The following is a 24,330-nucleotide window of genomic DNA, read 5'->3' as shown; positions in this document are numbered from 1 at the left end:
TAGGGGTGGGAGCAGGGATATAGCGATGGTTATTACATCCTTGATATGAGCTGATGCATTTTTTTGTTTTGTTTTTCTCTCCATCACTTATTTCTTCGTGTGTTCTTTTTCTTCTTTGTTACATTTGCTATTAAAATATTTAATAAAAACATTTAAAGGTCAAATAAAGGAGCTGCCATTAAGACTTCGCTTTTTTTCCCTTTCTCTCCCATCCAGAGGAACTTCAGCTCAAAGAGCTTGAATAAGATGATGTACATCCTTGTCTCGAACCTGGATCTAAGCGTTTTGTGGACAGCAGTGATGGAGGGACCACTGGGTGTGTTTTATCTTTGAGTGTGTGTTTTAAAAAAAATTGTGCTGTTAATTTACCATGTATATATATTGGATTTTATATAATTAAAGTTATAAACTGCTCTGAGTCTGCATTTCTCATTTCTTATGATCTCTGTTGCACCAAATTACTTGCACCCCAATACTGTCATCTGAGTTATTAAGAGGAGGTGCCCCCACATGCTGGTTGCTTTGCATATTTTGAACTATTGCACCATATCCCTTGAAGTGTTGATGGGGCTCCCCAAAAGACTGTTAAGCCCATCAAATTAAATTAGCTGGCTGCTGCATATGTAAGATGTCAGAAGAAGAGTCTGGAGAAGAATTGGGTGGGTTTGGTAGTTACGGGAGGAGCTGGAAGAGGATTTGAATGTAGGATCAGGCTTTTTATACAGCAAGGTGACTGTGAGGGTGCCTGTCCACCAGGGGGAGCTGCAACCTCAAGAACAAATGTCCGAAAGCGGGGTCATCATTGCCTAACTGCACCACTGGATTGGCTGATGGTGGCTGGTAATGAATGTGCTGGATGAATGGGCAGCAACATGGCAAGTGCATTTCAATGTAAGCAAGTGAAAAGTGATGGACCTTGTGGCAGAAAATCCTAAATTCACCTATGTACTCATGGGGTCTGGATAGAGAGTGACTGACCTAGGAAGAGATCTTGGGGAGAGGAGGTGGTGATGGTGGTGGTGGATAGCTCGATGGATATGGCAACCCAGTGTGATTTAAAATGATTTAACTGCACCAATGGTGGCGGTTGATGGCTTGGATAGGCATGGTTTCGGAACAAGGGTCTGGAGGAGATTTGAAGTGTATAAAATGATGCATGGCATTGAGAAAGTGGATAGAGAAAAGTTCTTCTCCCTCTCTCACAATACTAGAACTCGTGGACATTCAAAGAAGCTGAATGTTGGAAGATTCAGGACAGACAAAAGGAAGTATTTCTTTACTCAGCGCATAGTTAAACTATGGAATTTGCTCCCACAAGATGCAATAATGGCCACCAGCTTGGACGGCTTTAAAAGAAGATTAGACAGATTCATGGAGGACAGGGCTATCAATGGCTACTAGCCATGATGGCTGTGCTCTGCCACCCTAGTCAGAGGCAGCATGCTTCTGAAAACCAGTTGCCAGAAGCCTCAGGAGGGGAGAGTGTTCTTGCACTCGGGTCCTGCTTGCGGGCTTCCCCCAGGCACCTGGTTGGCCACTGTGAGAACAGGATGCTGGACTAGATGGGCCACTGGCCTGATCCAGCAGGCTCTTCTTATGTTCTTATGGATGGCTGTGATTGCAGAAAGAGGGGTTGGCTGGAGTGGATTGGACTACATTTTAGGCTCGTGCCCTTAAAAACCTGGTTGTAGCTGAAATCCCATCTAGGACTGCAATTTGCTTTACAAAATTTGAGGAAGCCAAAAGCAGTTCAGCACACAGACAGGGATGATCTGACCCTCGTTACTGCTGGCTGCCTGCAGGGAGAGCTCTGTGCTTATGAGAATAAAAAAAAAAACGCCCTGTGGCTGCCCAAAGTGAAACTAGAGGAGGAAGGCAATTTTTCACCCTCTTTCCCTGTGAAATGGCGTCTTGTCGCTCTCTGACAGCTGTACGGTGAATGGCAGCAATATAGGCCATGGTGATCTGAACACACACAGAGATCCCCAGTGTTGGCTTTGGCTTTCCGGCCCTTCGGGAGCTACCTAGGGAGGAAAGCTGATGAAACAGACTTTCTGGAGACCAGCAAGGCTGAGAAGAACATAACCAGGTCAGTGTTGTCTTCCATACACACTCCTCCTCACCCTCTCCCCCCTCCAACTGAGCAGAACTTAACAGCCCCAGCTTAGGACTCTGGTGGAACTTGCTGTGATTGTCAGGGACGGCATTTGGAATCTGCCAAGTAATTTTAAAAATGAGGAGTGTCTAGCCATGCCACAGCCTTTTGGCTGGATGGATGCCAACCCCTGCAGCTCCTCCTTCCAGGCTGATGAGTAAAGGTGGCCGAGAGGCAGGGAAATTCAGAGGCGGGGAGAGTAGGGGAGGGACATCTCCCTCCCTTGAAGGGGAAGGGCCGGAGAAGGTGTTGAAGGAAGCGAGAGAAAAGGTAATCTGTATAGTTATTATTTCTACATAAATTGGGAAGAGAAAGGAAGGGAATAAGAGAGGGGAAGTGTTATAGGAAGAAGTGAATGTAAAAGGGCCACAAAGGAGGGATGAAAGAAACTGCCATTTGGGAGTAGCAGGGTAAAGTCCAAGTTGAGCATGAAAGGAGGATGGGAGAAGTAATTGCAGGAGATGGGTAGAAATACTTTGAGAGGCAGATCGAGGGAGGGAAGAGGATAATATAAAAAGAAAAGCCTCCTACACTTGTCTTTGCCTCTGGATCAGCCAATCAGGGAGCCTGAGTCACAGTCCCTTCAGAAGAAACGTCTGTACTTAGCTTAAGGAAAGTTGAGCTGTGAAACTCCTTGACACAAGGAAAACGTTTATGGTGAAGAATTTAGATGGATTAGATAATAGTAGAAAATGATGTTCACCTGATGTTGCCAAATTCCACCTCGATGGTAAACATTTCTGTTGTAAGCTGCTTTGAGTCTGCAGGGGTTCAGCAGAGCATGGAAAATTCATCTTAAAAAGGAACTAGTTCCAGATGTCCAAAAAGGAACTAATTGCAGTTCACGTTCATCCCTTTCCAAAATGAAGAAGTTTGGTTCATGTTCATTTCACAGTTCAATTCAAATTCATCCAAAGGATCATCAGCGATTTCCCCACCCAGCATTCCAGATGTTACAAGCAGCTATGCTGAAGTATAAAATATTCTTAAGACTAAGAAAACATCAAAACACACACATTGGAATGTGAATTGTTCAATTTATCCCTTCCCCCCGCAAAGATCTTTAAGCTTAAAGGCACAAAGAATCTAAAGCATAAAAAACACATTTAAGATAATGAATGTGAAGATGAACTAGAAATCATTCGAAGTGCTACCCCAAATTGAACTTAATTCACATTCAGTTCTCCCAGCAATTATGGGAACTACTTTCAGGTGTAGTTCACGGATTTTTGAACTCATCCAGTGAACTTCATTAAACGAAACTAGTTCATTGCAAGCACTGGGGTTGAGCAGGACATAAATCAAATAAAGCAGCAGTCTCAAGCAGGCCTGGGGAGCAGGGGAGTTTGAGAAGAGAGTTTGAGATTTTTACAGATTGTAAGTGGTTTACCCAAGAATGCTTTTAAATAAATAAATCTGAACCAAATCACATCCTTGGCTTTTAAATGTGCAGGAGAGGCAATTGCAAAGAATAGGCCCTTCAGCGCCATGCACCGACAGTGTAGACAGGGGCTTGGACAGTGAGCCTTGGTTTTAAAAATCAGGGTAGTAACAAACATGGCGCTGATTTTCACCTGTGAAAAGTTGAAGGGCATGTGTTTGCACCATGAAAAGGGAAAATGAACCTCATTTTCTCCCTCTCTCTCTCTCCCAGACTTTGCCCAGTGGCATCATAGCAAGGTTCACCCACAATGGCCATGGCCAATAGAGGGGAAGTAAATGAAGGTAAGTGTCTGCATGTGTGTCTGTCTATCTGACAGGTGAGCTGCTGTCACCATGAGCCAATGAGCAACAGACCTATTTATTTATTGCATTTATACCCCGCCTTTCTTTTCACGATAGAAACCCAAGGCGGCTTACATGTGGTTCCCAGGCGATCTCCCATCCGGGCACTGACCAGACCTGACCCTGCTTAGCTTCAGCAGGGAGCTGGCCTCATGTGCCTTCAGACCACAGCCTGGGACTTGCAATTAGGAATGTAGGAATCTGCCTTATACCGAGTCAGACCATTGGTCCATCTAGCTCAGCACACTGACTGGCAGCAACTCTCCAGGGTTTGAGGGAGGGGACATGCCCAGGCCTACCCGAAGATGCCAGGGATTGAACCTGGGACCTTCTGCACGCAAAGTAAATGCTCTGCCACTGAGCCATGCCCCTTCCCATGCAGCACAAGAAAAGGCACTTAGCAAAAAAAGGCCATGAGAAGCTGAAGGTTTCTTTGAGCTAGCGAACGGCCAACACAATTCCCTTTGCCACATTTGCACAATATGCAAAATATGCATTTTTTACTCATTACTTGGCTGCAGAACTGCACTGCAAAATTAGTAGTGTGACTTTCGAAGGATGGCTGTGTTTTGGCTAGCGAAGGGTGAGAATTTGGATTCAATTCGCATTTCAAGCAGAACGTATCAAATTGGCACTTTCCCAAACAATACGGGAACTGAAACATCCTTCGAAATTCGCACGGATTAGAATTTTGGGATGCAGTTCGCCAACTAAACGACATTTACAAACATCCATATATGAGGGGAAAGTGTGCATAAAAATGAATATATGAGTGAAAATAACATGCAGAAAAGCATAAAATTGCTTTAAAAATGTGTACATTTGTCAAAACTGCCTACAAAAAATGTGCTTATTTGGAGAAATTTGCACTAAATTAGTGGAGAATTTTCATGAGGATTTTTTTTAAAAAAAAAATTGCAAATGGCTGCAGAAATGCAGAGGACTGAATTCATAGAATCATAGAATAGTAGAGTTGGAAGGGGCTTGTAAGGCCATCAAGTCCAACCCCCTGCTCAATGCAGGAATCCAAATCAAAGCATTAGACATTCGTCCCCATGATCAAGTTCAAGTACTGCTTACCATGGACACCGTCTACGTTTGGCAAAAAGCTGGACTCCTCCTGCTCCTTTTCCTGTATTAGGACTGTCAGGTGCAGGACCAGCAGGACATCTCAGGGGTATCATGTTGTGATGTCAACATACTGATGTAAGAACTAGTCGACATTGTCTAATTGTGAGGAATTTATTAGGAACGTGTTGGGAAAGTGTGATTTGTTATTGTGTTTTCATTGAAAGCTGCTGTTGTTGCTTTTTAATAGTGTTATTACCTTGTTATTTATTTTTTGTAAATTGTACTGTTTTTATTGGTATGTGTTACTGTGTTTGTGTGTATTGTTTGTAAGCCGCCTTGAGGGCCTTTTCGGCCAAAAGGCGGCATAGAAATAAACCATAATAATAATAATAAAATAACATTACAAAGTGAGAAACTAAGAGAACTGAAATTAACAGATCTTTCCGTCCCTAGTTTCGGCTCATATATGGTTACGGAAAGTGCGAATTAGGTGAACTGAACTGGATTTCTCCACCATCCCTACCCTAAGGTGTTGCCTCTAGGGGAAGCGTGGTCTGGGAAGAGTCCCTAAGGCCAGATGGAGAGGCCTGGAAGCCCACATTTGACTCCTGGTCCTGAGGTTCCTCACTCCTGCTTTAGCAGATGAGAGCCAGTGTGCCGTAGTGATTAGAGTGTTGGACTATGACCTGAAAGACCAGGGTTCAAATCCTCACACAGCCACGAAGCTCACTGGGTGACATTGGGCCAGTCACTGCCTCTCAGCCTCAGAGGGAGGCAGTGGTAAACCCGCTCTGAATACCGCTTACCACGAAAACCAGAGCTTGGAAGATTACTTTTAAAAAGTAATAAATTACAGTTACTGTTACATGGCCCAAAAAAGTAGTAATTACCGTTACAATTACAATTGCTCTGAAAGTAACTGATTACTTTACTTTTCTTCCAAAGTAATCACTACAATTACATTTCAGTTACTTTAAAAAACACCTACAAGGTGCTGGCCTTGGCTGCTGCACATCTAAGTAACCTAAAACAACATTAAAAATAAACACATACAAAGGTAGTAGAATAATTATTTTTATTCATAAAATAGCAATGGTGGTCTCTCCGCTGGTAAGGGTGGTGGGGAGGGAGGCTGAGGCCACTACTCAGATCTTTGCATGTCAAATCAAGTGCAACCCCCCCACTCAGCCAGCCAGCATAATCTCTCTCACTCAACCACCTGCTGGACCCTGCCCTGCCACCAACTAAGGGACACTCACCCAAGCAAACATTTTCCCCTGAGATGCAAAAAAACTTAAAATACTGCAAATGAAGCACAGTAGCCAGAGAGGGTGGTGGAGGCCACTTTGTGTGCAAAATGCAAACACAGTATTCTCACACACACGCACGCACACGCGCACGCACACACACACATTGTCATCTTTTACCTCCACAGTTCTTTATCTCCATTCTGCTGCTGCCTCCTTCTCCTTTATCCATGTTCTTGACCTCCGGATCCTTTTCCCCTCCACTCCATTCTTCACCACCACTATCCGTTTTTTTAAATAATTGTTTTCTCCACTCCACCCCATCTCACTCTCCGCCTCCTCCCTCGGCACCTCCTACCCATCCACAGAGCATGAGGAAAGAGCGACACTGCACAGAAGCCCAGTTTGAGGTACATGATTTTCACCCACAAATCAGAGGAGCAGAAGACTTCCCCAGCTCCCTCCCCAAGTAATGCCCAAAAGTAATTCTGGAAACGTTACAATTACTCCACAAAAGTAGTAAAATTACTCCTAGTTCTATTACAATCAAAATGTAAAGGAATTACCCACTCGTTACTCAAAAAAGTAATGAATTACAAGTAATTCGTTACTTGTAACTAGTTACTTCCAAGCTCTGACGAAAACCCTATTTGTAGTGTCGCCATAAATCGGGATCGACTTGAAGGCAGTCCATTTCCATTTTCAGGCTGAGCATATCATCTGTCCAACCGACAGCATTCTTGCAGATTGTCAACCTGGTTTTGCATGGGATTGCCCTGTCCTGACTTTTTATTTTTATCTGTTTTCGAACTTGCTGTGATCCTGTGTCCAAGGCACAGCAACTAAGAGACGAAGCTGTTCCTGGGATACAGTCATGAGGACTGTGTCATTTGCCTCTGTGTGATGGGAAAAGAACCCACATTTCTAGGTTTCAGGGATGGTTATCTGAGGATGTCAACCCCATGAGAGCAACTTCTGGATCTTGTTGTGTGAAAGAATGCTGCGTTTTTTCTCTCTTTTCAGGGCACATCCAAGCCTTTGGCCATCACCTGGAGAATTTCAGTGAAGGGCATCTGATGAGGTTCAGAGAGCACTTCCGCCCAGACTTGATCTACGTAATTGAAAATGACATTGCCCTGGTACTTCAGGAGCTGACATGTAGGAAGGTCATCACACCTGAGCAAGCCCAGGTAACAGTGCTTTGCATCTCCTTACAAAGGAATTGTGGGGAGGGGACTGCAATCCTGAAGGCATAGCTGATCCTCAAGACCTCGGCCCAAAATGCAAGGGGTGTTTGGGGAGCATGTTGGCTGATGCGCCCCCTCTCTGCTCTGGCCAAAGAAGGGAACCGCAGGGCAAACATCCACAGCAGCACCGCAGCCTCCTAACAGTAGCTGGCCATAGAATATTGTTGTCTTGAGAAAGATACACTCGGCAAACAGCTAAGGGGGCTGGGAATCTATCGGACTGAGTTTAGTTTATTGTGTAGCATTCCGCTCTTTGTAGAAAAGGGGAGACCAGAGAAATTTAAGGAGATGGAAGAGGTCTGTCAATGGCTATTAGCCATGGAAGCTTAACAGAACCTCCATTTTCAGCAGCAGTATATCTGAATATCAATTTGCCAGGCACAAACAACAGGGGAGGGCTGCTATCTCCACACTCCGCTTGCAGGCCTCTCAGAAGTATTGGTTTTGCCCCTTTGGGGAACAGGATGTTGGCTTAGGTGGATCCTTTATCTGGGTGAGGAGGTTCTTACAGGGTTTTCTGCATTACCAGGTGGCTAAGTAAACTCGTGAGCCTGTTGTGTTTTGTTTTAGGCCTATGCAGGACTAGAGAACCATCAGGACTCAACCAAAGCAGCAGAGATGCTGGTTGCTGACCTTACAGAGAACAAAACATTGGCAATTGGGCTTTGGAAGACTCTCTTTGCTCTGAGAAGCCGATGGTCTCATCCCAACCTTGATGGGATAGTGGAGGAAATCAAATGCAATGGTAATGCATTGTTCCCTATTCCTTCTTCCCCTGAGCAGCAAGAAGTTTCTTTTCATGACTTACGCTCATGATGGTATGGGGTGATTACACACAATCCCATTTTCACTACTGCAAACATTTTAGGGTGGGCATACTGCTTTGTTTGCAATAAGTGCATGTCCTGTTACTTCCTGCTGACATCCTGTCACTTTTTATACCACAAATGTTCCAGTTTAGTTTTTGGCCCGGTTTGGTTGTGATTGGGCACAAGTGGCAGCAATGTGGTAACAATGGGGTAGCGTTGCAAAACAATGAATAAAACATGTGGACGGTCCAGTATTGCTGTTGTATCAAAGGCATGTTGCAGATCACACCTGCAAAAAAAACACAACGGGGGGCATCCGTTCAGGACAGCTTGAAGAGCCCTGTTTTCTACATCTGAAGAACACTGTTTTGTCTAGATTACAGTTGGAGGCGCATGACTACTCGTACATCTGAAAAGGTTTGTGAAAGTGTTAGAGCTAGTCACCCTCAGAGGAGCACCCCTTCTGTCCCTCTGCACGAATTGCTGTTATCAGCCAGTCTGCTGCTTGGGAAGAGTCAGGCCCAAAGCAATAATTCCTACAGGGCAACCTCCTCTGAGGGCAGGTAATTCTGTGGTTTTGCACATGGAGTCATTGATGGCTCAAGTCACACCTGTTTTGGTTTTGCTCTCTTGAAGGTCCTGCGCTGCTAGAGGAGATTCTCCTCAATGAAACTGGACATCCCCTTGCTCCAGAAATGAAAGGTACCAAGGAGCGAACAAACCAAACTATAGCAACACTTCTGGTTTAAGTTGAACCGATGCAAGGAAACTAGATTTTTGGGGGGAGGGGCTCCCCCAAACCTGAAAAAAGCAGGATGTGCAAACTGAGAATTCTGTTAGGCCGCATCTGACCTTCTTGGTACTCTGTGCAGATTCTCATTCTGCAGTTGGTGCTTCAGGGCACTGTTGAGATCTGAGGGTAGAGCAATTCTTCCATTCTTCATCCTACCTTACACAGAATAGCAATGAAATGGGGTGTGCATCTCTTGTCTTTTTCCGTCTCTGTGTGAGATAGTTGCTGCCACTGAAGACTTGTGTAAACATGAAAGGGTATTACCTCTTAATTTATTTCTATTCATATTAAAAATATATATTTTTTAATTCTACCCTTACTTCAAAGTGTAGTTCACAGACCCGATCCCATTTTCTCTTCACAACAATCCTGTGAAATGTGTCAGACAGAGTGAGAGCCTAGTCCAAGACCGCCCAACAAGCTACATGGACCTTGGGTCAAGGTCACTGGTCCTACTCAGCGTAGACCCATTGAAGTTAATAAAGATGACTAACTTAGGTCTATTAAGTTCAGTGCGTCTACTCCAGAGTAGGTTTTAGTTGGATACAACCCTTCACATTTTGTCTGTACCGTAAACTGTAGTTAATCTCAACTAGGTTTTGTGGAAACAAGCCAGCTTCATAACTCATGCTTTTGAAGTTGGCTTTTTCCAAACTGTACTTAAGATTAACCACAGTTTCTTGGGTTTGGGCAAAACAGCAAGCTGGGGGAGCAGAGTGTGAGCTTGAGGCTCACTGTGGCTCATTCCAGTCATGATAAATCATGGTTTATGGTGATGTCCAACCCAGCTCACTGCCTCTCAGTGCTTCAGATACATTACCTTGTAGCAATTCTTAAAACAACCTAAACAGGTTAGTTTTACTATCCCAAAATTGAAGGTAAAAAGATTGAAGGGGTTGGCAGAGGTGAGACCTCATTAATTTTCTTAGCCACTATCATACACTAACTTTTTACATTTTGCCCTAAAAGGTTAGGCTAGGATCCTTCTGCCTCACAGCTAGCTTTCTACATTCAGGATTTATATATGAGATTTCTCTCCCCACTCCCCCAATAGCCCGAGTTGTTACAATCCAGGAAGGGTTTGCCCATTTGATCTCCCGTTCTGGTAGGCTGGGCCTAAGTTGATGCACCCTGTGACCTTGTTTTCTTCTGTTCAGCTTGTCAGGATGAGCATAAAGCTATTCTGTGTGAACAAACCAGATGGCTCAAAGAGAGTGGTAGAACAGCGACACCTGAGGGGCAGAGTTTCCCCATCATGAATCGCTACATCGATATAAAGATAGTCTCAGATGTCCACTTCAAGAGACAGAGCACTCAGGAACATGAGGCCCTGGTAGCTGCCGGGGAGCTGAACGAATACCGTCTCCGCCACAAGATGCAGGTCGAACTGGAGCAGGTCACTCTGGACCGGCTGTTCCATTGGTGCTTTCGATCAGGCCACATGCCCCTGTTTGTCATGGTGAGTGGGGTGGCCGGGGTGGGCAAGACGACCCTGGTGCAGAAATTTGTCTTCAACTGGGCAACTGGAAAACACTACCAGAAGTTCACCTTTATTTTCTTCTTCAAATTCCGAGAACTCAACACTGTGGGAGAGATGGCCAGTCTAGAAAGTTTAATCCAACGGGGGTACCCCAAATTACACGATAAACTTGGGGCAATTCTACGAGAGCCAGAGAAATTGCTCTTCATCTTTGACGGCTTGGACGAGAGCAAACGTGACCTTGATTTGAGCTTAGGCTTCTGTGCAGAGCCACGAGATGTGAAACCGGTTGAGGTGATTGTAGCCAGCCTGCTGAACCAAACACTTCTGAAGGGATGTTCCGTTCTCCTGACCAGCCGCCCAAGCAAACTCAGCCGTTTGAAAACTGGAGTCCTCCACAGAGTGGCCAGTATCGTGGGCTTCCTCTCCCAGGAAAGAGAAAGGTACTTCGGCAACTTCTTTGGAGATGTCGTGGTTGCCCAGAGAGCATTAGCGCATGTGAGGGAGAGCCAGGTTCTGTACACTCTTTGTTACAATCCCTCCTACTGCTGGATTACTTGCACAGCCTTGCAACCTTGCTTCTCCTCCACCACTGGGCAGTCGCACCCCCTTCCCAAGACTGTGACTCAGCTCTTTGTAAGCTACGTCAAGCATATGATGGCCAACCACACCAGGGGGCTCCCTAAGAGGGAAGAAGTGCGGGAAATGTTGATAAAACTTGGTTGGTTGGCCGACTATGGTCTCCAGTATCACATTCTTATCTTTGATCAGCAATTATTGGAGGCATTTGGGGTAGATTCATCTCTGCCCTTCAGTGTTTTCCTGGTGGAAAACATACAAAGTGACATCTCGTCTTCCAAGGTCACCTATTCTTTCGTCCACCTCACCGTTCAAGAGTTTTTTGCTGCCCTTGTCCATTACCTAGACTTCAAAGAGGATAATTTTGGATGCATTAAGACAGCAGCCCAAAACAGCCAAGGTGGGGAGTATGACATTTTTCTTCGCTTCCTGTCTGGCTTGTCCCATCCCGCAACAAGGGCACCCCTGGAGGAAATTTTGGGGAAGTTCTCTTCAATGACCACTAAGCGAGTCCTTGATTGGATCATGAAGATGGACTGCATCGCTTTCTTGAGCATGGAGAATCATGATGGTAAAAGAAAGACTTTGAACTTCTTCAGTTTGCTCTTTGAGACACACAACAAACTACTTGTACGTCAGGCACTGGGAGATGATGATGCCTCCATGGACTTCTCAGAGCTGTATCTGATGCCTGTTGATTGTACCATCCTTGCTTATGTTCTGAGTTGCTGCAGAAAGATTGACCTCTTAAATCTTGATTCGTGCTTCATCCAGAATGAGGGGTTGCAGAGGCTCAGCCCTCAGCTGAACAAAATCAGAGAACTGAGGTAAGTGGCTGAAACAGAATTCATGGTTGATGTCAAATACAAGCAATTTCCAGGATTGAGAAAACATTCCAAATGATCGACAGATTAAAATAATATGCATAGTAAATGCTCTTAACACAAGCTTTTTTTTTGCCGTTTTTAGTTTGAATGTAGTCTTTAGACCTTGCTGAATCTGCCCAACCCCACTTTCCAAAAATCTGAAACAGCACCTCTGTTCTAAAGTGACCCAGGAAGGATTGGGGATGATGCTTCCAACTATATTATTACTCCTACAACTTACTGTTACTACTGGAGCTTATCCGTATTCTTATTCTAGAGAATTAGAATTTATACGCAGCCCTTCCTCCTGTAGGAGCTCAGGGTGACAAACATAAACAAAACAATTCAACAAAAATAAAAACACACCAAAGAACATCCTGAACGAATTTGAAATTTACATTTTAAAAGGGCATGTTGCAAATTTCCCGGTATACATTTCTATATACATTTAGTAGAAGCCCCAATTTTATCCTGATTGTAGCACTTTTTGTTTGGTCCGATAATTTTAGTTGAAATGATTTTATATAATCTTCTATTTGCTCTTTTCCCTTGAATTTTTGTAATTTTTAACCTTGAAATGCTTATATATATATTCTCTGCATCAACTGTCCTCTTTTGAAATTCTTGTATGAATATTTCATTGTGACGGCCAATGGCTATGAACAATAAAAGGAAACACACACATTTCTATGAGACAGTGTATTTTGCATTCAAGTATCGAAGCCAGACAAGGCCTCAGGCATTTTGCTGTATCTGAGGCCTGACAAGTTCTCCAGTCCAAAGGTCCTTGCAGTCAGTGGGTGGCGCGCAGGTCTGGCACCCGATCAAGGGACTGGTGCCGCTGTTGGGACAAGAGCAGGCAAGAAGATTCTGCTCTGTTGACTAGGTGGCAAATGCAGACAGGGAGGCAGGCTCTGAGGGTTTGAACTATGCCTTGCTAGTCCAGAAGCTTCACACAGCCAGCCAATTCCAGAGGCTGATGTTACAGACATAAGCCCATGCTTATTTTCAGGTGTATTTATTTATTTATTGCATTTATGTACTGCCTTTCTGCCCAGACACAGAAGATCATTTACAGTTTTAGAACCCTAAACCAAATAAATAGATCAAAATGAAAAGTTTGCTCCGATGTCTTGGCCGGCCTCCTTTACTCTCTTCTTCCTTTCCTCAAGGTAGATGGTGTCTGTTGGCCCTGTGGAGAGCAGAGGACAGTCTGGCTGGTACCCCAATGTTGCCTCCATAGCTCTCTTCCTGTTCCCATAGGGCAAATAGTGGCCCTGAAGGAAGGAGAGGAGGCAGTCCAACTGGGCAAGGCCTTTGATGAAAATGGCTCCCAAAGCAGCTTACCAGCATCAGTGGGAAGAGACAGTCTCTTTCTTCAGGCTCACCATCTAAGGGACATGACACAGAAGAGAACCCTACCCTATTGTGACTGCTAAATGCTTTTACGTTCCGATAAATTCTTTCGCCTTTTTCCACAGACTCTGCAATAATGATCTGAACAATCCATCAACCAAAGAGCTCGTTTCTGTCTTAAAGCATCCAGGCTGTCAACTGGAAAGCCTAAGGTATGTTTGTCACAGTCGATGGACTGCTCCTTAACAAATCCTCACTGGATCTGCGCTGGAGGAAGGTGTCTGGGAGAAGGAACCCTCTAGCGAATTTTCCTGATTCAAATTGATTTGGAAATGGTTTGCTCTGGCGTCCTTTCAATTTGAATCCCTTTCACAATTGTAGAATTGTGGATGATGGTGTTAGATGTCAATAGTGGAGAATTGAGATGGGAGAATCTGCCCATTTTATTGTCTGGTTTTTTCAATCTCCACATTTCCGTTTGCAATTTAAAAAAAAAAAATCCTCACCAAAAAATTACCAGCATTTTTAGTGAGTTTCTCCCAATATACCCATTGTTGTATGCAATCTTGCCTAATATGCACATTTTTGCAAAGACATTTTCTCTAATATAATGCATTTTTGTATGTGATTTCCTCTTACATATATATATATTTGTGTACACTTTACCCCAGTAGATGCATTCTTGTACATGTTACTTGGCTGAAGAACTACTTTGCAAAATTCAGAGAAGCGTGAATTTTAAACGATGGCTGTGTTTGAGTTCTCATATTCTTCCGGAAAGTGAGACTTAGGTAGATCAGCCTTGGGTCAAGAATGAATGTGGGAATACAGTTACAAGCGCTAACTAGAAATGAATTTGCCCATTTATTGAATAAATAGCATTTATTACATGCTTCTCACGTGCTGCAGCAAGCACAGGACAGTGCCCTTCCCTGTTTATCTTGAAACAACCCTGCGGGTGAACATGAAGCTGAGGGTAAGGCTGCAATCCAATGTACACTTACCCAATGGAGATTACATGTATAGGACTGCACTGTCTCCCAAGCTTTCTGTTCAGTAGTCATTTAACCTGAGTGGTCTGGGTCAACGTCCAGCACTCTTCAACATTTATTTATCTACTGTTAACAAAATTTATATCCGCTACTTAATGGACATGTCACTACAACACATTTCCATGACGCAGAGTTTTACAGGTGATTGAAGATATCTAGGAGTCGTGAGAAAGTGGGAAAGAGGCAACAGCAATGTTGAGCAGGCCTGATTAGACCCAACAAGGTCTCATTTGGCTTGCGGGGCTGTTTTCCACAAGCCACACCCACCTGCCCCACACCTGATGTCACTGGGTCAACCCTACCCACCTATCAAAGTGGCCCACTGGGGGGGGAGCTCAGGATCTGCCCCACCAGCTAGATCCTGTTCCCCACCTCTGCTCCATGGCACCATTTGCGGGCAGTGGTGCTCTTGGCACCATGAGGACTAGAAACATCATTTACAACACAAATCCTTTTACTCAGACACGATGATTGTCAAGAATAGCTAACGTTGAGTTAAAGTTGGTCAAGCTAAGATGGTTCAACCAGAGGGAATTCTGGGAGCTTGTTGATCCCTGGGATACTCTGCTGGAGAAGGCCAAAGGCTTAGGCCAAAGGCTTTAGTGCCAGACAGGGAATTTGCTAGTGTCAAGAAGATGCAACTGAACCTTACCTCTTATCTGCTTCCTGAGATCAAAGTCAGGGAAAGTGGGTATTGCAGATCAGCCACCCTTATCTTCAAAGAAAGTGATCACAGAAGGGGCGCCTAGGATGGCTAATTGGACCCCTCCCTGTTGCCAGCTGAACCCCATAAAAATAAAGGATGATCCTTCAGTTACTCGTTCCCTTTTCCTAATTCCACATATTTGGACTTGCCTGACGATGCTGTTTGGGAACCAGGCGTTACTGAAGTAAGTGACCTAGCTAGGTTAGGCAGAGGTTTGTTGTTTTTCTTTGTCTGCTTGAATCTCTCACTATCGGTATGCCAATGTTGTGAGCCCGGTTGAAGTCAATTAGCTTTAAAGGAAACAGATGCTGCTCTCTTTTTGTAGGTACTTTTCTTTTCTTTTCAATAAACTACCCGTTTATTACTGGTGTGTATTGCTTGGAATGCATGACTCTAAATCCAGTCCTTGATGACTGGATGCAACTGATTACCGTTGGTTAATGTGGGTCAATGCTCTAGAGCACAAGGAGTAACAATAGGCTTGCTCTAGGGTCTTCATTAGCACTCTGAGGTCCACTTTCTCAGAGTAGGGAGCTAATAGAGGGGTGGTGGCAGTTCTACTGTAAAACTAATCCTGGAAGAGGGACAGTATACCTGGGAAGCAGTGGCCCAAGGGAATTGGGACTGTTCTCAGAAGCAAAGAACCCCCTTGGGGTGTTGAGGTCAAGGGATCCTGGGGGGGCAATCTTTGACAATGATCAATTATGCTTACTCTTTAATAGGGAAGAAAGAAGAAAATTGAGCTCTTCAGATACCAGTTCTGTGTGTGTACATAATTTCCATCTTCTCTTTCATTTCCTAACTTTGTTACTGCTGCACGCTCTTTCCAGCTTGGCAAAGAATGCCCTTACCGAACAGTGCTGTAGAGACCTGAGTTCTGCCCTTTCAGAGAGTCGGACCCTCTTAAGTCTTGACCTGACCAAGAACAAACTGCGGGATGAGGGCCTCTCTGACCTACTGATGGCGTTCAGCAATCCACAGTGCACGATACAGAAACTAGTGTAAGTATCATTCAAAGGAACTACCTTAAGGTACGCAGGGTATGTTGAAATATTTGCAGGTCAGAGACTGTCGTTTAACCTTTTAAAAATGTTAGTTGTTGAAAATAAATACGACTAGCATTTTTGTCAGATACTGAAGGTGATGTCGCCAACCCCTAAATAAATAGACCAATCACCAATTTACATAGTTAAACGCAGTACCTAACACTGGAAAATACAAAAACCCAACACATCCAAGTTTATAACACTTTCAATGGAGTGTAAGAGGCAGCAGAAAGAAATATTTCTTCCTCATAGTGCCAGAACTTGGCATTGCCCAATGAAACTGGTAGTAGGTAGTTCAGGAGAGACAAAGAGAAAACACTTCTACATGCAATATGCAATTAACTTGTGGGACTCACTGCCCCAATATGAAGACACTGTTATTCATTTAAGCTGCAATCCTATACACACCTATGTAGGAATAAATGCCAATGTTTAGAGCAGGGATAGCTAACTTTTTTCAGCCTAAGGTTTGCACTGGTGGCCAGTCACACCTCCAAGGACTACATGTCAGTAGTGGGTGTGGCCAAATGTACAGTATATGCGCATGCACGCACTACAGATGGAAATCGGACACTCACACACATGCACGTTCACCAGACACGCAATCACACGGCGCCCTTTCTCTCACTCGCGCATACATGCCGTCATACAGGCGTACATATAACTTTCATGCAAACGCACATGCAAATGTATGCTCACACGCAAAATCAGCAATTTCTGCCCTTTCCTCTCCGGCGCTGGGATGGCTGGAAACGGCTTTCTACTCTGCACAGAAGGAGCTGCACGAAGTAAAACATAGTGCTTTCGCTTGCTTTTTACGCTTAAAGAGGGTTCATCAAAAATTTGATTTTGATTTTAATATTTCTACCCCACCTTCCGGCCCGAAGGCCCTCCATGCGACTTACAAAAAAGCACCAATATAAAAATACACCAATACAACATCAATAATACATCAACAGCACAATAAACAAAAAAAATTTGTAATACATTTCAAAGTTAACACAAACGACCTCCCCCTTCACTTTGGCAAAATAGGTATTATTTTTGAGAAGACAGGAGTTGAGAATTGCTGTGACTGCATCAACGTTTTCTTGAAACAGAATTTAATTATGTTTTTCCATAATAGGAATCACTTTTCCCTTCTGCACTCAGATACTAAATAAATGTGCAAGATGTTTCAGACAAAAAATATGACCCAGACACCAATCCGGCAGAGCTCAGAATAATTGCAATGTTAGAATGCCCTCTGTAGGACTGAGGCAGAGTTGGAGTATAATGCTGCCTTATACTCTCAAACAGCAAGCAGAGGGCTTTATCTCCTATCTCAGTGCTGTGGGACTTAGCACTGAGTTTGGAGATGAGATTAAAAAATTCTTCTGGCTACCCTTTAAAGAGGAACTTAAAGACCAGCCAGAGGGGTTACTCTATCTGCTGTTTAGAGATCGCTCTCTAAAGACCAGGTAGAACTCTTTACCTCCCCACCAATAGGGTGATATTTCCAAGTCATGGCACCACTACTGAGAAGGCCCTACCATGGGTACCCCCAATTCTTTTCATTATACTTTTTGGGTACCCCAATTTCTTGAGAGGAAGGGACCAGAAAAGTTCTGAAGAGGCTGGCACACCTTTTAACGCCTTCATGTGTCTGCCACAGAATCCAAGAAATTGGCTTGTCAGATGAATCCTGTGGAAAACTTTCTGCTGCTTTGGCTGACAACACTAACCTCAAACATCTAGACCTGAGTGGCAACCTTTTCACAGATCAGTGCGCTGAAGACATCCATGCTCTCATCCTGACCTGTCCTGCTCTTACAGAAATCAGGTATGATCAGGGCTGGGGCTGTCCTGAGTGTAGGGAATTCTAAACTTCTAGTCCCCCAAATTAAAACTCTGTGATCGGAAAATGTGAGCAGGTAACGCATGGAGGAAATCAGGCCCCACCACTTCTGCTGTATGGATCCCTGAGGTAGCTGTCTGGAGAAGAGAGTTGTTGATCTGTTTCCTGGTGTGGTTTGGTGCCACCGCTGCAAGCGACTGCCACAAATCCACAGTGTGAGCGCATTTTGGAATATTGTGTACAGATCCAGCTGCCCAGTCTCAAAGGAATACAGCAGAAAAGGAACCGGAGGGAAAGATGAAAGAAACTGGCAGCTTGGGGTGGGAATAAGGTACAAGTTGAGTGTGAAAGGGTAACTCCAAAGCAAATTTGTTGGTATTTGTTTGTGGGGCGGTTATATCACAAATGAACATTCATCTCGCATTTTTTCTGATTTGATTATGGGAAGTTGACACGTCTTCCCACTAATCATTCGTTCATCCCACACTTTTCCATTTTTTTCAATTAAAAAGTGGATTTGTCGCGCTAGAGCCTTTTAGTCCACTTTAAACTCGCAAAACTAAATCGTATGTGTTACTATTTCGCTTTCATGTCATATATTCTGCTTGCTTTTTTCTGTCCCCCAAACAACAATTACTGCCAGTCTGTTTCTTTAGGTGATAACGATCTTGGGCTATATTTGTTCTGTATTTTCTAGGCTGAACTTAAGCAACATCACTCCAATGATGGAAAAACAGCTAAAGAATCTGGAAGGTGAAAGAGAAGGCCTGAAGATTTACATTTAAAACTGTCAATAAGCCATATCCTCCCCTCCGATGAAAGTGTCAGTGACTGACTGAGGGAGCAGCCAGAGGTGGTTTCCCTTTGAAGGCCAAGAACTAAGCAAAATGGGACCATTTGGAAAAGCCAGCGACCCAGAAGAGTTTCTTTGGCCTTGCCCTGGCTAACTGGATCCACTGAGATTTTAGATCAGTTTTGCCACAACCTGTCCAGTGCCCCCTCAGCTGCCTGCCTTGCCCCCTAGCTGCGCCATAGCCCCTGCTTGGATAATACCAGCATCGGCAACTCATTGCATGGGTGAACAAAGGTGTCTGGGAGACATAGAAGTTTATGGGGCGGGGGCAGGAGAGAAGCAAGGAAGATCTCCCGTCTCTCAGGTGAAAGGGCCAGAGGTGTTGAAGGACATTAGAAAATGAAATAAATGGTTAATATTTATTAATAATAAATAAATAAATCTACTGGGAATAGAAAGGAAGGGGATAAAACAGGAAAGCTGTTATAGCCAGAAAAAGGGAATGTAAAAGGACGAAGGAGGAGGGATGAAAGTAACAGGCAATTGGGAGGGGCAGAATTAAGGCACACGTTGAGTTTGAAAGGAGAAGAAATTGCAGTAGATCGGTAGAAATATTTTGAGAGGCATCCGAGGGTATGAAGGTAAAAAATATAAAAGGAAAAGCTTTCTGTGCTTAGAGCCTCTGAATCAGCAATTTCTGCCTAAATTGGTGGGACTGATTTTACCTGGACAATGCCTCCAGAGCAGCTTTAGGTTTGCGTGATTAAAGTGGATTAAAGCACATTTATCTCCCTAGCAGAACAAATTCTCTTTTTAAAAAATGGAGTAAATTTCTTTACTTAGCTTGAAGGAAGCTGAACTGTGGAACTCCTTGCCACCAGGAAAATGATGTGGCAAAGAATTCAGCCATTCCCAAAGATGGATTGGAAAGTGGTATCAGTAATTGTTAGCTAATTATGCCAAACTCCTCCCCCAGTTGCCATCATTTTGTGACTGGTGGTACGCCTCAGTATTTTCAGCCATTTCAAGTGGACTCTGGCGGTAGAAATTTTAATAACTCCTGATGTAGTGGAAAACGTGCAACAGGGTTCCATTTTTAAGGCTTATATGGTGAGCCCATTGGGGACAGAACTGTTAACATGTCTGCTGTAAGCATCTTTGAGACCACTGGGGAACAATGGGACATTAATTGAATAAATAAACAGAAATCAGTGGATTGTATTTCTGTGCATTGTTTTAATTCCAGCCATCCTTCCATAAGTAAATCCAAGGCTTTTTGGGGGGAGAAAAAGAGGTGCCAGTACTTCATAGCTGTTTTTAAAGGTGTTCTGTTTCTAAAATATTTTTAAGATGTTTTGTTTTTAATATACCTTACAGATGTTTTTCCAGAGCTTGGAAGTAACTAGTTACAAGTAACAAATTACTTGTAATTTATTACTTTTTTGAGTAACGAGTGGGTAACTTCATTACATTTTGCTGGTAATAGAATGAGTAGTAACTTCATTACTTTTGAGGAGTAATTGTAATGTTTCCAGCAGTACTTTTGCGCATTACTTGGGGGAGAGGGTTGCAGGGGAAGTCTTCTGCTTCTCTGATTTGTGAATTAAAATCATGTGCTTCAAATTGGGTTTCTGTGCAGCGTCGTTCTTCCTTCATGCTCTATGGGTGCTTAGGAGGCGACAAGGGAGGAGGTGGAGAGCGAGACGGCGTGGAGAAAACAATTGTTTAAAAATTGACAGGAGTGGAAGGAGAAAAGAGCTGGAGGCAATATAAATATAGAAAAATATGTGTGTTGGGGTATCATTGCTGGGGGTGGAGTGAGGGGATGTGAGATTCTGTTATGCCATTCTGTTAATCTTATGGATAAAAATATATATACTACTACCCTCTGTGTGTGTGTGCTTATTTTTAATGTTGTTTAGGCTACTTGGATGTGCAGCAGCCAAGGCCAGCACCTTGTAGGCAATTTTATTTTTAAAAGTAACTAAAATGTAATTGTAGCAATTACTTTTGAGTATAAGTAAAGTAATCAGTTACTTTCAGAGCAATTGAAATTGTAACGGTAATTACTACTTTTTGGGGGGCATGTAACTGTAACTGTAATTTATTACTTTTTTAAAGTAATCTTCCAAGCTCTGCGTTTTTTAGTGTTTTATCATTTGCCACCCTGGGCTCCTTCTAGGAGGAAGGGCGGGATATAAATTTAATAAATAAATACCAGTGAGGAGTGTCACAAAAAAGCCCTGAGTAAATCGATCGGCGGAAAGGGACAGATTTATTTTTTGGTAAATGGGGCAGCTCTTTTCTCATCCTATATTTGCACAGCTGCACAATGCTTCCAGACAAAGACAAGCACGTTGCCCTCAGCCTCCTTGATCCACATCCGCTTCTACATATGTTCCTTACCCCACCAAAAAAAGGGTTATCCCCTCCGTTCTTCTCATGCACACGCCTGTGCATTAAACATTGCCATGTGGAAGATGTTTGAGGACTGAAGTGGGGGAACAACTTGCAATGATGCAAAAGGTAAAGGTGTCCCCGCACTTGTAGTGCGAGTCGTTTCCGACTCTTAGGGTGACGTCTTGCGACGTTTACTAGGCAGGCCGTATATATGGGGTGGGATTGCCAGTTCCTTCCCCGGCCTTTCTTTACCCCCAGCATATGCCGGGTACTCATTTTATTGAGCATGGATGGATGGAAGGCTGAGTGGACCTCCACCCCTTTTACCGGAGATTCGACTTCCTCCTTTCGATGGAATCGAACTCCAGCCGTGAGCAGAGCTTCGGCTGCATTACCGCCACTTACCACTCTGCGCCACGGAGGAGGTTGGAATATAGCTTGACCCTAACAGGGCCTGTTACCCCCTCCCTTTTAGCCTCAAAAACAAGCCTGTCAAGTAGGTCAAGCTGATGCAGCTACCTTGCAAAGCATCCCTGCCTACTTATCTGTTGTAATGGCGTGAAAGCTGTGGACTTTTGTTCTCGCTTTCAACAGGTTTTTTTGTGAATGAGAAAGCGCATAAGCAAGCAAACAAAAACATTGCTTTTTGAACGAAAAGTACTAGAGAATGCTGCTGAGACGTAGCCTCTTCCCAGCCGTCTTCTTGCAAGTGTATCACAGGGAGGCAAGTATTATCCGGACCAAAAGACCTTGAATGTTCTTCATGAATTCTGCTTACCATGCTGCCTGTTGACACGTCCCAGAGGCTCCTGCGCAGCTGACCTCCTTGGTAGCTGCCTGCTCCTTCCCTAGCTGGGAACATGGCCAGATACATTCTTAAAAAGATCAAAGAGATGTCAGGTGATAACAGCCCTCTCAATAAAGAAATGCTTTGGGGGTATTTCCAGGAAATTGCTTGCACACTTGCATTTGCTGTTCCTGTAGACACTGGGCTGGCTATAGGTTTAACAAGGACATCTATGGCATCTATTAATCTGACTAAGGCCTTTGATACTGTGAATTGAACCGCTGTCTGGACCATCCTTCTGAAAACTGGATGCCCTGATAAATTTGTGAATATTTTGCGACTCCTTCATGACAACGACAGCGACAATTTTGGATAACAATGGCTTTCAGAGTGATCCATTCAGAGTCGGATAAGGCGTAAGACAGGGATGTGTCATTGCTCCTACCTTATTTGCTCTCTTCGTTGCTTTGATTCTACACCTTATCGAGGGGAAACTTCCTACTGGTGTGGAAATTATATATCGAACAGCTTTTTAATCTCAGTAGGCTGAAAGCAAAAAGTAAGGTAATGTCAACCTCTGCCATAGAACTTCAATATGCTGATGATATCTCCGCACATTCAGGAGAAAGATCTTCAAACTATCCTAAATGTCTTTGCAGAAGCATATGTAGTCCAACACCATAACCACTCCCTTTTATCTCTCCCTCCCCTTCCAAAATTAAGCAGGAGGCTTTCTCCACTACCTCAAAATGCAGTCCAAGTCCGACGGAACCCTGGAGTAAGCCCCATTGAATTTAATGTAGGGATAGTTAGCACAGCAACCTTAGTCAACATATTCGTTGCGCTTCATTGAACAACAGATGGGAACACGGGGAGTAATAGCATCAGACCGAAATAACAAATGACGGAGAATATTTGGCAACTAGAGTTTGGAAACTGTGCGTGTGTGCCAAGCAACGTTTGCAAAAATGGTTCTGTTAGGGGAAAGTGCGCAAATAAATAAATATATCAGTCAAAACTACATATGAGTTCCTGCTGGGAGGAAGGGCAGGATATCAATCAATCAATCAATCAATCAATCAATCAATTAAAATCTGCTCATTAGGAGAAATTCGCATTTCTAAGGTGAGCAGCGTCAAAAATGTCAACAAGCTATTTTGTGCAGGAGAGTTAAATGACAGGTAAATTAAAATGACACTAGACAAAGACCTTCTCTGGAGACTGGAAGCATCATCACTTTTGCAGGTCTGAAGAATATTCAGAGATCCATCAAGGGATGACAAGGGGACATTCTCTGCATTCTCTTATCATATCAGTGTTGCAGCAGGTCATTATTTCTTCTGATTGCAATTTGTTTGTTATCATGATGTGTGAGTCTTTCATTGCTGTAGGTGTATGTCTGTCCTGTTGAGACACACTTCCTTCTTTAGTCTCTCTTTCAAATCATTCTGTCTCATTCTAATCTGATTTCTTATTCAGGTCCTAATCTGATCAGTTAAATCTGAAGCTCTGGAATGGGAAACATAAAGAATGGGTGCAGCTTTTGTTTCTTTTCACATAAGCGGATAAAACTTGCAGGCATATGACCAGAGTGGAGTGAGCATGACAACTTTAAAGACGTTCCGTTTTCATGTATTTTAAAGTCTGTTTTTATGATGTTTTAAAGTGTTTTTAGTGCTTTTGTTGGCCACCTTGGGCTCCTACTTGGAGGACGGGTGGGATATAAGTCTAATAATGAATAATAAATAAATAAATAAATAAATTTTCAAGTATATTACCAGAGTGAATTAATGATGACAAATTTCAACTAGGATCAAGGGTTTTCCTGGAAGGAATATTTATTCATGTATTTATTTTTTTGAAAAAAAGAGGAAAAGTTTCTATCAATTCCTTCAGGAGTGGATGAAAAGTGCAGGCATGGCCATCCCTACTGAGGTCATGAAGTCTGCCAAATTTCAGAAATATCAGGGCTTTTCTCATAAGGATAGACTTAAATATTTGGAAAGGGAAACCAGAAGAAGAAATTACTTTTCCTCCCTTAGTTTGTTTCTGGGCAGTCAGACTGAGAACTGGGGCCATGCGGGAGGTGCCCCAGGGTAAGAAATATATCACAGTTCAGACAAATAGGTCCAGGGGTTAAGATGCGGTGTAATTTCACCTTTGTGATAAAGAAACTAGGAATGTCACAGATTGTTCTGTCACATGCTCTTTGCCAAAAGTATCCTCTTGGAAGTAAAACGAGAGCACACTGTGAAATTTACTTTTATGTAATAAAAATCAATAATTGGGAAAGAGTTATGCCATCCCAGTAGGCTAATGCC

The 24,330-nt window shown here is 43.5% G+C and overlaps 1 protein-coding gene across 2 annotated transcripts; it reads left to right on the top strand.

The window, feature by feature from the left end:
* The first annotated feature begins 1,892 nt into the window (after nt 1-1,892).
* Nucleotides 1,893-20,695, top strand: LOC133375026 (NACHT, LRR and PYD domains-containing protein 3-like). Of its 2 annotated transcripts, none has more exons than XM_061606478.1 (10): nt 1,893-2,089; nt 3,810-3,880; nt 7,282-7,448; nt 8,076-8,250; nt 8,951-9,016; nt 10,265-11,993; nt 13,514-13,600; nt 15,977-16,147; nt 17,847-18,014; nt 18,727-20,695. In XM_061606478.1, the coding sequence occupies exons 2-10, from the start codon at nt 3,847-3,849 to the stop codon at nt 18,812-18,814; spliced, it is 2,685 nt and encodes an 894-aa protein (XP_061462462.1). In that variant the 5' UTR covers nt 1,893-2,089; nt 3,810-3,846; the 3' UTR covers nt 18,815-20,695. The 2 variants fall into 2 exon arrangements, with proteins under 2 accessions (XP_061462462.1, XP_061462463.1); XM_061606479.1 differs by lacking the exon at nt 1,893-2,089 and adding an exon at nt 2,347-2,425.
* The last annotated feature ends 3,635 nt before the right edge of the window (nt 20,696-24,330 follow it).

Source organism: Rhineura floridana, chromosome 22 (genome assembly GCF_030035675.1).
Source record: "Rhineura floridana isolate rRhiFlo1 chromosome 22, rRhiFlo1.hap2, whole genome shotgun sequence".
Taxonomy (NCBI): Eukaryota; Metazoa; Chordata; class Lepidosauria; order Squamata; family Rhineuridae; genus Rhineura; species Rhineura floridana.
This window is presented reverse-complemented; position numbering and strand designations above follow the sequence as displayed.